Raw genomic sequence first — 12,500 nt, forward strand, 5'->3', positions numbered from 1 at the left:
CCATTAAGGGAATTGATTCTTCAATGGCTTATAACAGTCTCTCTCTGTCTTTCGGGCAGGATGATCACAGTATTGTGTTTCTCTGTGATCTGCACCTTTATTTTCCAACTGGCTTCATCGATATTGTAAGGAAACACTGTGTGGAGGGACGCATGGCTTTCGCGCCAATAGTCATGAGACTCAACTGTGGCTCTACACCGCTGGAACCTGATGGTACTAATGAGTCTAATGGCACATTTCCACCGCACGTTACGGTTAGACTCAACTCGCTTTACTTTTCTGAGCTTGCTTTTCCACTGCTGTTTAGTGCCCCTCAACGTGGGTGGGATTATTGGCTGATCGTCAGTTGCGCCGCCTCTACTGCCGTGACATCATCTTAAACGCGACACAATAAACAATAACACAACCGCTAGCTGTTAGCTACTAGCTCATTGTGCTGCATAAAGCAGTTGTTGCATGGTGATTTTACACCAAGTGTAACAGTTAAATTGGCCTGGTTGTTTTAGAAGCTTCCAGTAGCTGGTCAACTAAATAAAGTGAAGCTTTCAAGCCGAGTATAGAGTTAACGTAACAAAACGTGTCATCCTCCATCATGGCTGAGTCCAGGGCACACTCCCTCCCATTGCTCGCCGGTCTAGATAGCGTCCATTTGGTCGAACCACTTCCACTTTTCCTTGATGGTTCTGTAGTCACTTCATTTTTTTACTTTTCCCTACACCGTTGGTAGGTCCGGTGGTAGCCGTGCGCGGCCAACAGCCGAGAAACTTCCTGAAAGATTTTTGACGTCACATTCAGTATCTGCTCGGCTCGCTTGGAACCTCGACCGAGGTGGTACTAAAAAAACGTACCAGGTGCTATCCACAGTGGAAAACCTCTAAAAAGCGAGCAGAGACGAGTTGAGTTGTACCGTGCAGTGGAAAAGCCCCACAACAAAAACAAGATGCTCACTTCCTCTAACAAAGCTTTGTATATATGAACAGAACACTAGTGGTTGATATGGGTTTTTCAATAGTATTTATGGTTGATCAAACCTTTTAAGTACAATTTAATGAAGTCAAATGAGGTCCAAAATGTACACATTGACAAACTTATCAGATTTTGTAACTGATGCACTTTTATTGATAAGGTATGGTTATCAGGCAATAATCTAGGCATTAATAATAATAGGCAGATTAATTTATGTTGTGTTTTCTGTCATTATAGACATAGTAATTATTAGGACTTGCTGTTGACCTATAGTAAACACATGCTCCAACATATTGAGTCGCATTGACCCAGAATCACATTTTGATGTTTGCACTACAGTGAGAAGGAAGGTCTTAGCTTTTAGTGATATCATTTTTGTTCCTATCCCAAACCGTTATCAAGATGTAATAATTTAATGATGTCTGTCAGAAAACCTTGTTTTTGAGAAACAATTCTCAGACATTATCTGACAGAATTGGAAGATTTATTCAAGCAAAAATAACAGATGATAACTGCCTTTGCATGTTCAGTGTGCACATGTGCATATTATTTCATTGTGTCTATATAACATCACAAAGCACACTATATGTATTTAAAAAAAAAATATGTATACATATAATAAAAAATATATTGCACAGAGTGCTAAAATACTCTGTACTCTATATACACTCACCTAAAGGATTATTAGGAACACATACTAATACTGTGTTTGACCCCCTTTCGCCTTCAGAACTGCCTTAATTCTACGTGGCATTGATTCAACAAGGTGCTGAAAGCATTCTTTAGAAATGTTGGCCCATATTGATAGGACAGCATCTTGCAGTTGATGGAGATTTGTGGGATGCACATCCAGGGCACGAAGCTCCCGTTCCACCACATCCCAAAGATGCTCTATTGGGTTGAGATCTGGTGACTGTGGGGGCCATTTTAGTACAGTGAACTCATTGTCATGTTCAAGAAACCAATTTGAAATGATTCGAGCTTTGTGACATGGTGCATTATCCTGCTGGAAGTAGCCATCAGAGGATGGGTACCCGGTGGGGTCTTCTGCTGTTGTAGCCCATCCGCCTCAAGGTTGTGCGTGTTGTGGCTTCACAAATGCTTTGCTGCATACCTCTGTTGTAACGAGTGGTTATTTCAGGCAAAGTTGCTCTTCTATCAGCTTGAATCAGTCGGCCCATTCTCCTCTGACCTCTAGCATCAACAAGGCATTTTCGCCCACAGGACTGCCGCATACTGGATGTTTTTCCCTTTTCACACCATTCTTTGTAAACCCTAGAAATGGCTGTGCGTGAAAATCCCAGTAACTGAGCAGATTGTGAAATACTCAGACCGGCCCGTCTGGCACCAACAACCATGCCACGCTCAAAATTGCTTAAATCACCTTTCTTTCCCATTCTGACATTCAGTTTGGAGTTCAGGAGATTGTCTTGACCAGGACCACACCCCTAAATGCATTGAAGCAACTGCCATGTGATTGGTTGATTAGATAATTGCATTAATGTGAAATTGAACAGGTGTTCCTAATAATCCTTTAGGTGAGTGTATATATTATACGCACGCATGCATACACACGTGTGTGTGTGTGTGTGTGTATATGTATGTATAAAATCTCACATCCTGTTATATGAGCATAGATTATCTGTGTGTTTATTGTGAAGGTTATTGGGAGGTGAATGGCTTTGGACTGCTGGGCATCTATAAATCAGACCTGGACTCTATTGGGGGCATGAACACCAAAGAATTCACTGACCGCTGGGGTGGAGAGGACTGGGAGCTACTGGACAGGTCCGATACAGTAATACACAACCAATGTTAAAGGGGTAATTCACCCAGAAAGCATTCTGTCAGCATTTTCTCACCCTCGTGACATTTAAAACCCATGACTTAATTACTTATGCGAAACACAAAAGGAGATGGTTTCAAGATTTTCACTGAAACGTCCCATAAATGTCAAGTTGGGTCCAACCAAATCCCCTCAGATGCATTTAGAAGACTCTGAATATGATGCATGAGTCACATGAACTACTTTTATGATTTTTGAGTCCTTTTTAAGGTTTGCAGTGAATTGCTATCCACAACTGTTGGATTGAAGAAGACATCTCAAAACATGTCCTTTTTTGTTTCCGCATGAGAAAGTCATACGGGTTTGGCACAAAATAAGGGTGACTCAAGATGTGCTTTTCTAAGGTTGAAAATGTTTATTTTGGCACAACCTACAAACGCTGTTTATGATGCGATGCAACCAAAGAGTTTAGAGTCACTCGGCACACCCTGGATTCATACTCGCGACTCCAGGGGTGGTAGTCAGCGTCGATACTCACTGAGATACCCAGGCCATACTTTGAACTTGACACCGCCTCCTAAAAATGTTTACCGTTTATGATGCTGAATACCAGTGAGATGCTCCAAACGTGTCCATCTGAGGCATGCACATGCAAAAGCGACAATTATAAATAGCCCAAATGGGGGCCTGGGTAGCTCAGTGAGTAAAGACGTTGACTATCACCCCTGGAGTCACGAGATTGAATCCTGGGTGTGCTGAGTGACTCCAGCCAGGTCTCCTAAGCAACCAAATTATCCCGGTTGCTAGGGTGGGTAGTCACATGGGGTAACCTCCTCGTCATCGCTATAATGTGTTTCGCTCTCGGTGGGGCGCGTGGTGAGTTATGCGTGGATGCCGCGGAGAATTGTGTGGCAATCGCGGTTGCACGGATTGACTGTCTCAGACGCAGAGGCAACTGAGATTCGTTCTCCGCCACCCGGATTGAGGCGAGTCACTACGTGACCACAAGGACTTATAGCGCATTGGGAATCGGGCATTCCAAATTGGGTAGAAAAGTAGCAGCCCAGATGGAACGCAAGAACACGTACTGTGAGAACTGGACACATTGACGAATTCGATTACTGTCAACTGTAGACGTGTTCAATGATGTGAGAATAACACAAACAATATATTGAGTTCTTAAGACACTTTTTATTTAGTTTTATTTAATGCTTTATAAGGTTAGAACTTAAGATTTAAGAGATTTTCAGTGAATAACAACAACATCAAACTGACTGTCATATACATGTCATATTGGACTTTTAACTATGCAGTCCAAGCCGATAAATAAAATCAAGTCTGGCCCTATATTTGTGTCTTGTTGCATATTGAGTTTAAATTGAGCATTTCATGTTGACTAAGCAGCATGAGGTTGAGTAGTTAATGACATAATTTCATTATTTTATTGCGTGAATTATCCCTTTAAATATGTGTTTCTTTCATTTTACGTACTTCACTCTTTAGGAGTGAAGTACGTAAAATATCGTGAAGTTGTGCATAAAAAAAAGTTTAGTGCACTCTTATATTTTGTCTCAAGGATCCTACAGGGAGGTTTGGAGGTGGATCGAATCTATCTGAGAAACTTCTTCCATCACTTTCACTCAAAGAGAGGAATGTGGAACCGGCAGATGCTGCGCAACACGTAACCGTGCCAATGGTCTCGCCACCTCTGAGCAGCCATGGGACTTTAAACGGCAACTGGCAGGTGACTCGACATTGGGTGCGCCTCTTCGAGGCATAGGTCAACGGCATCCATCATCACAACTCTTTGAGGGTGATTTTAAGGTGATGAGTGGGGAATAATGCAGAGCGACATATCCTGACCTCTCCGGCTGCTATTGGTTAATTCCCAGGTATGGCGTTTGACTCCAATAAACACTCCTGCTTCTTTTGTTCGGTTTCTAAGGACATCAAGGACACAACTTAACTGCTCAAAGGCAATTTAGGAAAAACTGGAGATGCAGTACAGGTCAGTGGCTTCCTCCTTTTTGGCCGTAGCGTCATCGTTAATGAAGTGTTTTTTGTTGTTGTTGTTGTTATCACTTCCAGGTCAATCATTTGTGTGCCTAAGATTCTGTTCCAACAGACAGAAATGTGATGTTAAATGTTATATGTACAAAATGAGAAAATGTTCTGTTTTATAATGTCTGACCTCCACAGCATTGAAAGATGGTCAAACTAAACGGATGTGCAATATAACTAGAGGAAAAGAGCCGTTTGGTCCGTATATTTGACTACCGGTTGTTCTAAGCTGGTTTGACAGTCTGATATTATACAACACTGTTCTGTCAGAAACAGATCCAGGTCATATTTCACTCCAAAATCAAAAGAAAGAAATAAGAAATTAAGAAATTAACTTTTGATTGTGGCAGGGTGGAAGCGGGGCGGTCGTGATCCTACGCACTCGGTCCTGTATTAGGCTAATTATGCCTCCGTGAGGTTTAATTAGCCTAATACGGGACCGGGTGCATAGGATCACGACCCGGCCCCGCCCTCCGCCCTGCCGCAGTGATAAAGACCATTTTTGGACCATTTAGATGTTTTGCATTGTAATATTTATATTCATGCCAATTAAGCACATTGCTCCCTCCAATTTTCATTACTGTGATGCGAAAAAATATATATATATATATTACATTGAAATATTATTTTTATATATCAATGTAGTATCAGTTTGTGCTTTTAATTTATTCAGACTTAAACATCTTTCTGTTAGAGTAAGTGTTGATTGTAGTACATGAAAAATACTCCATGTGAGTCACCTTTTAATTACCACCTATGGGAATTGCTATATATATATATATATATATATATATATATATATATATATATATATATATATATATATATATATATATATATTAGGTGTAAATTCCTACCAAAAAATTTAAAAAAAGAAGCAAAGTGCCATTTAATAAAAAAAAAATAATAATTATATATATATATATAAGGGTTAAGTGGCTTTTTTTTTATTAGTTGTAAATGTTTTTTTTTTTTTTGGAATTTACAATTGAAAAGTGCCATTTAATAAAAAAAGATATGTATATTTTTTGTTTTTTTTGTTAAGTGTGCACAAAAGAAGCATTTTCCTGTGTTCCCAACGCATTCCAGCTTGTATTTCCGTCTGTCAAATGATTTAGACTCGTGTAAGCCTGCAAATCCTCACAAATTACAGCCTAATAAGTGTCATTATGCACAAAAATACAGTGGCTTTGTTATCAGTTCTGTTCTATCAGGGTTCATTCTGTTTGTGTTTTGGGTTAGTATTTTGATGAATTAAAGGCTAGTTTTTCCCATTGAAAGTTGACCAATGCCATGCTTGCTCATTCTGCTGTGCTAGATTGGAAACCAAGTGGAAATATCTACTGTACACTACTGTTGGCTCTGTGTATATGATGATCCTTTTTAACAGTTTTGTATGCTTGAAAAGTAAATGAAGATTTAATGCATTGTAGATCTTACAGTCCTCACTGTGTTACTGTAAAAAGAAACGTGCTGTTTTTTAATTTATTGTGCCACATTTTGAATGTAAAGGATCTTCTTGCAAGCAGAAAAGCAGGAATGACCTTAATAACAAGTTTAGCAGATCACGACAACCTTAAAATAAAATGTTTTTCAGGTTCCTGTTTTACTGAAGTGTGTGTGTGTGTGTGTGTGTGTGTGTGTGTGTGTGTGTGTGTGTGTGTGTATATATATATATATACTGTACCAGTCACTCGAAATGTGTTCCTCTTTTCAAGTGCACACTCACAATTGTTTGGTCGTCCATTGGTGTCTGTATGGCCTCAAGGATGAAAAGTTTGTGATTAGAAGGCATTGCACCAGGTAAAACGGTAAAGAAAAAGTAAAATCACAACACTATGGTAAATGGTCTGCACTTATATAGCGTCTCAATGGCTGCCATGTAAGGTGCTAGCCTGCCATTGGGAGCAACTTGGGGTTCAGTGTCTTGTCCAAGGACACTTCGGCATGTGGAGTCACGGGGCGAATCGAACCACCAACCCTGCGATTAGTGGCCGACACGCTCTACCACCGGAGCCACAGCCGCCCCAATTTTATCCAATATTTCAGCTCCTGTCATGACCATGTAAGGCACCAAACCCTGTAACTTTTGCATGATATGTGCAAGAATACCAGAAAGTACGGTTTATATTGCGCAAACTCATACGAACAGTAACCCTACTGCAAAAAGTATGTTTTAGATTGCACAAATAACACTATATCTTATGGCAGATTGATTTGCTCCATTGACAACTATTGTAAGTGCTTGAGTTGTTGCACCTGGAACATTATTTAAACATAAAAATAAAACAAAGATTGTTTCGTGCAACTGGGCTTTTATTCTGCAAATACTTTTGAAATCTGTTGCTTTAGTCAGTGAAAGTAGGATTATTAATAATAACATCACTGATAGGAAAACGCTTTAATGATGTGTTTGAAGGATTTTGTCATGCGTGAACATTTGCTGTAGATGAAATCTATGTACATAAATAGAAGTAGCTCAGATAAGCACGCCACCAGAGCAATGGATGAGAAGCGGTTTAGGTGAGTGTTCTCTTATCTGTGTGTTATACATATTTTATACAAATAATAATTGGTCTCTTGTTTAAAACAATGGCAGCCATCGGAAAGACTAGTTCAGCATTGTTTAATTTTGCAAATGTTTGGCTGTTTCTTTCGAAATTGTTCTTTGTCAAATGTGATTCAGGACCAGATTCAGGTTGAGTGTTTATCAAAAATAGACAAGTTTTATACCACTATTCCCTTTTATTACATATTCACCTGGTTTTCATGATGAAAATAGCCACATACAATCGCACCACAGATGAGTCTTAATTCAATACACTTCAGTAATTTACTGTATTTTTGTCAGTCATGGACCGACTATGCACAGTCTGGGAAAGTAGTTTGCTTTAAGGATATATTAATAGAAAAAATAAATACTTTTTTCGCTTTGGTAGCTTTGTAAAGTCCTACTTTTTATTCTAGTTAAATTTAATATATTACAAAACGTATATTTTCATGTATACTGGCATGTTTACCGGCTATTTAACTATGTGAGAACATAACTGATACCTAATTAACATGTCACGGCATTATATTCAATGGAAGACGATTGTGGGTTTATATTTATTTATTTATTTTATCCCCTTTTCTCCCAATTTGGAATGTCCAATTCCCACTACTTGGTACATGAGGTGGGGAATCTTTTTCCCATTTAAGGGCCATTTGAGTATTTACAAAATAATTTGCGGGCCATGCAGTTGCTTGCAATTTCTGATTGTGGGTTGAAATAATATACGCAATCCGTTGCGTGCTCACACACCTAGAAGAAACACTAAAAGATCTGTCAATTGTTCATCATTTTGCGTTGTTATCATTTTGCATGTTAAGTGAATCATGGCTATTATTTTGCTTTTCAAATTATTCCTCTAATGGCCTCGCAGGCCTTATCCGGCCCTGAGGCCTGACGTTCCCCACCCCTGACTTAGTAGGTCCTCGTGGTGGCGCGGTTACTCAATCCGCGCATCTTATCACGTGACTCGTTGTGCATGACACCGCGGAGACTCACAGCATGTGGAGGCTCATGCTACTCTCCACGATCCACACACAACTCACCACACGCCCCATTGAGAGAACCACTAATCACCACCATGAGGAGGTTACCCCATGTGACTCTACCCTCCCTAGCAACCAGGTTGCTCCCTAGCAATTTGGTTGCTCAGGAGACCTGGTTGGAGTCACTCAGCACACTCTGGATTTGAATTTGCTACTCAACGGGTGGTAGTCTTTGTCAATACTCGCTGAGCTACCCAAGCCCCCGACGATGGTGTTTTAGCAATTTAAAATACTTCAAATTAGCATTTTCAAAGTGGGACAAAGGTTTTGCATGATTATGAATGAAAATTATTATTTCATGAAAATAAAACTAAAAAGTTAACAGGCTTTTTCACAAATATGATACATGCTTTATTAAGGAAAAAGAATGTAAAAATGCCACCGTAAAAAAAACATTTAATTGGTGGTTAATTGTACGGAGAAAACGTATGTTTCATGTAACCAGACAATACATTTAATTTGGAAACATTTTAGAATTAAAAGTAGGATTTATTAATTTGGCGTTCCTAGACCAATCACAGTTTTATTATATTTTATTGAAATATTCATATTTTATTACATTTTTGGTATTGATTATGTACATTGGGGTGTTTTATGTAACAATGTTGTTTGTTTAGTTAATTTTTATTGCATAATTTCAGGGTCTCGTGTTGTAACGCTGTCTAAAAATATTTATTGGCCACTGCTCCTGGAACGTCCTCTCTTAGTGAAATTTGCTAAGCACATTTTTGTAGTTTCAGTAAGTTGATATTTTAACATAAAATTAAATAATATATATATGGAAGTGAACTGTAAAATATACAGGACCAAAATAACATCCCGTAATGCTCGAAACAATTTCTTGTTTTAGTCTATTTCAGTTTTATACCGTATATTTTACAGCGTTGACTTTGTTTCTTTTCTTTTTCAGAATGGAAGGACAGCAACTCTTCCCTGATGTTTTCCTGGTTTTGTTGCTCCTAGTTAATGGCGGACGCTCTACTACACCTCCTCTGCCACTCGCAGTGTCGTGTTCTGTCGAAGCAAAATTTAGAATTGATTTGTCCAATTACAATCTGGACGACGTCCCCTCTAATCTTCCAAAATCCACCCAGTACTTAAATCTGTCTTACAACAACATCCAGACCCTCTCGAGTGGAGCTCTAGCCTTCTTGTCACACCTCTGCGTCCTAAAGATCTCCCATAACGGACTACATTTCATTTCGCCAGCAGCTTTCCATGAAAACTCCAGACTACAAGAACTCGATCTTTCCTTCAATAAGTTGACGGTTATACCTGAGATCCAGCCACTGCCTGACCTGAGCATCTTGGACCTGTCGGAGAACCTTTATGGTACTTACGCCTTTGGAAAAACATATGAAGGAATGCATAGCTTAACTTTCCTCTCTGTTGGGAGTCCCCAAGCCTCTGCAATTAAGCAATCACACTTCAGCCCTCTCAAAAACCTTCCCCTGAAACAACTAATTATTGGAGTTGGTGGCGAGTTGATCGGATATGAGCCTGGCACCATTTCCAAACTTGTAGACTTGAAGGAGCTCACACTGAAGATGACCTTCTGCCTTAGACCCCAACTCTTTGCTAAATTGCTTGAAGATTTGAACAAGTCCAATGTGGAGAAAATTATCCTCGTAAACTTCCTTCCAGAATTTTGCTACGCGCCCGATGACCTCACTGATGGATTCAAGCACATGCAACAAAAAGAAGTCACCATTGAAAGCACCGAATTTAAAAGTTCTGTATTGTCAAAGTTACTAACGAACATCATCCAGTCTCCAGTTCAAAGTTTGTCTGTTGTGAATATGACCTTTTCACAGGACACAGGGCAAGGAATTAATATCCTCAGTGTCCCGGATGCAAGTAACATCGGAAGTCTTAAAACGGTAACGTTTGACAAAATGCGTAACAAAAAGTATTTGCTCCCTAAAGTTTCGATCAATGGTTCGCTCTTCTCTGGTGTCAAAAAGTTCAAGTTCTCGCACTCTGGCATGATAATTGTACCTTGCGGATTAATAGGCGATTTGTTGTTGGAAGAGCTAGACGTCTCCAGTAACCTTTTGACAGGCGGTGGTCTATGGTACAAGTGCCCCAATGATCATCCTTTCCCAGTCCTGAAACGGCTCGTTTTGAGGGACAACAGTTTTAAGGACCTCCCCTTTATAGCAAATAAAACCCACTTAATGTCCTGTTTGCAGGCCCTCGATTTGAGTCGGAATTCGTTAGAAGGTTCCGGAAGGAGTATATGGCCATCTCACCTCAAAGAGCTCTCATTGAGTGAAAACATCCTGGGAGAATCTGTGTTCAGGCATCTTTCTCCACACTTCATTTCTCTGAATTTGTCATGGACTGCCATCACAACACTTAACACCGATTCTCTTCAGCAGCTCAAGAACCTGAAGATCCTCGATCTGAGCTCTAATTTCATCAAGTCACTTCCTTTAGATCTGTCATTGCCTGCATTGGAGGAGTTGCATTTGGACAACAACGACATCAGTTCTTTGCAACCGGGGACATTCCAAGGACTCCCAAAGTTGAGGAAGCTTATAGCTAGAAATAACTCATTCATGTGTGACTGCAATCTCTACTGGTTCATTGCCATCTTCAACAAATCGTTGCTTGTGGGTTGGCCATTGGACTACAAGTGCAAGTTCTCAGAAACTCTCTTGCGAGATATCCATCTCAGCTGGATATCTTGCGATCTGTGGAGTCAGTTACTTGTTTCCGTGAGTGTCATTCTCTTTGTCTGTTTTTCTTTAGCGATTGTCTTTAATGTTTTAGATGGTGCATGGTACATCAGGATGCTATGGATTTGGCTGAGGGTGAAGCGTAGGGGGCAACAGGAGGCGGGTCGATTGGACGGCGCTTCGTTCCGATACCACGCGTTCATCTCTTACAGTCAAACTGATGTCCACTGGGTGTCTACACAGTTGATGCCAAACCTGGAGGGAGACAGCTTCCGATTGTGCATCCACGAGCGAGACTTTCTCCCAGGAGTCTGGATTATTGACAACATCATTAACTGCATCGAAAGGAGCTACAAAATGGTGTTTGTGTTGTCTCAGAGCTTCGTGCAGAGCGAGTGGTGTAACTACGAACTGTTGTTTGCCCAGCACAGAGCCCTTACGACCCGGCAGGACTCTCTCGTCTTTGTTCTTCTGGAGCCCATTCCTCCAGACTCCCTGCCTAGAAAGTTTCTGCGTTTGAGGAACCTACTCCGAAAGCAGACCTACCTGCAGTGGCCCAAGGATAAAATGAAGCAGAGGATGTTCTGGGCCAGTCTAAAAACCACGCTTGGCACAGCAGACACGGTGCTACAGCATGTAGCGGGGGAGATTGTGAAACTGTGTCCTAGATGATCTCAAACACGCTCTTGTAGGACATCTTGTTGTAATTCATGAAATATCAATAATATTTGCAATCACATGTGCAAGTGAGAAACTAAATTAAAAACTCTCTCCTTCAAGTGGGGCATCTTTTGGCTGAAGTTTTCATATTTTGTATCTAATTGGTCGCAGACGTATTTGTTAGCTCTCAATCACAGAAACCGTTTTTTTCAAATTGTTTATTTCTTAATGCTAAAGTCGCCGTGGTCATGCTTGGCTGTGAGTGTTAATTTATATCTTACAAGCGATGGACTGGATATTATGTCGTGCTCGAGGGCTTATGTTTATAATAAATTATATATCAAAAATAGCAACTAATACTACCTTTAAAACTGCTATTATATACTATCTAATCACTTTCCTGGAACAATAAAAACACTTTGAAACTTGACTTCTTTCTATCCACCATTTCTTGAATGCTGAAGTGTTCCACAATGTTCAGTCTCCAATGATTTCACTTGCATGGGCGTATGTTTTTAGCAATTAATGTGATGTTTTGCATATTAAATTGCCCTACAAAAAAAACAACATAGGGCTCCATCGTGCCGATGTGGTACAGAGTCGCTATTTACAGTCTTTTGACAGTTCCTCACCCGTCAATGTTTATGGAGATGGTTCTGAGGTTAGTTACGTTGATATCGCTACTTACCTGAGTTGCTTTGACTGCCAAAAACTGCACAAGTTGAGCCTGAACTCATTCGTACTCCTAA

The 12,500-nt window shown here is 40.1% G+C and overlaps 2 protein-coding genes across 2 annotated transcripts in view; both read left to right on the plus strand.

Moving 5' to 3' along the window:
- Window positions 1-5,146, plus strand: part of LOC127622814 (beta-1,4-N-acetylgalactosaminyltransferase 3-like) — a 35,894-nt gene extending 30,748 nt beyond the window's left edge. The window contains 3 exon segments of the mRNA XM_052096916.1: window positions 60-213; window positions 2,628-2,754; window positions 4,329-5,146. Of these exon segments, the coding sequence (XP_051952876.1) occupies window positions 60-213; window positions 2,628-2,754; window positions 4,329-4,437 (390 nt within the window). The 3' untranslated portion in view covers window positions 4,438-5,146.
- Window positions 5,147-9,321: 4,175 nt separating this feature from the next.
- On the plus strand, window positions 9,322-12,171 carry LOC127623073 (toll-like receptor 1). Its single transcript, XM_052097270.1, has one exon. The coding sequence runs from the start codon at window positions 9,322-9,324 to the stop codon at window positions 11,761-11,763; it is 2,442 nt and encodes an 813-aa protein (XP_051953230.1). The 3' UTR covers window positions 11,764-12,171.
- The last annotated feature ends 329 nt before the right edge of the window (window positions 12,172-12,500 follow it).

The sequence above is a fragment of the Xyrauchen texanus genome, chromosome 29 (genome assembly GCF_025860055.1).
Source record: "Xyrauchen texanus isolate HMW12.3.18 chromosome 29, RBS_HiC_50CHRs, whole genome shotgun sequence".
In the NCBI taxonomy this organism is placed as follows: Eukaryota; Metazoa; Chordata; class Actinopteri; order Cypriniformes; family Catostomidae; genus Xyrauchen; species Xyrauchen texanus.

Excerpts from the sequence above, each read along its gene's own strand:
- LOC127623073 (XM_052097270.1), top strand. The coding sequence starts at position 9,322 with ATGGAAGGACAGCAACTCTTCCCTGATGTTTTCCTGGTTTTGTTGCTC.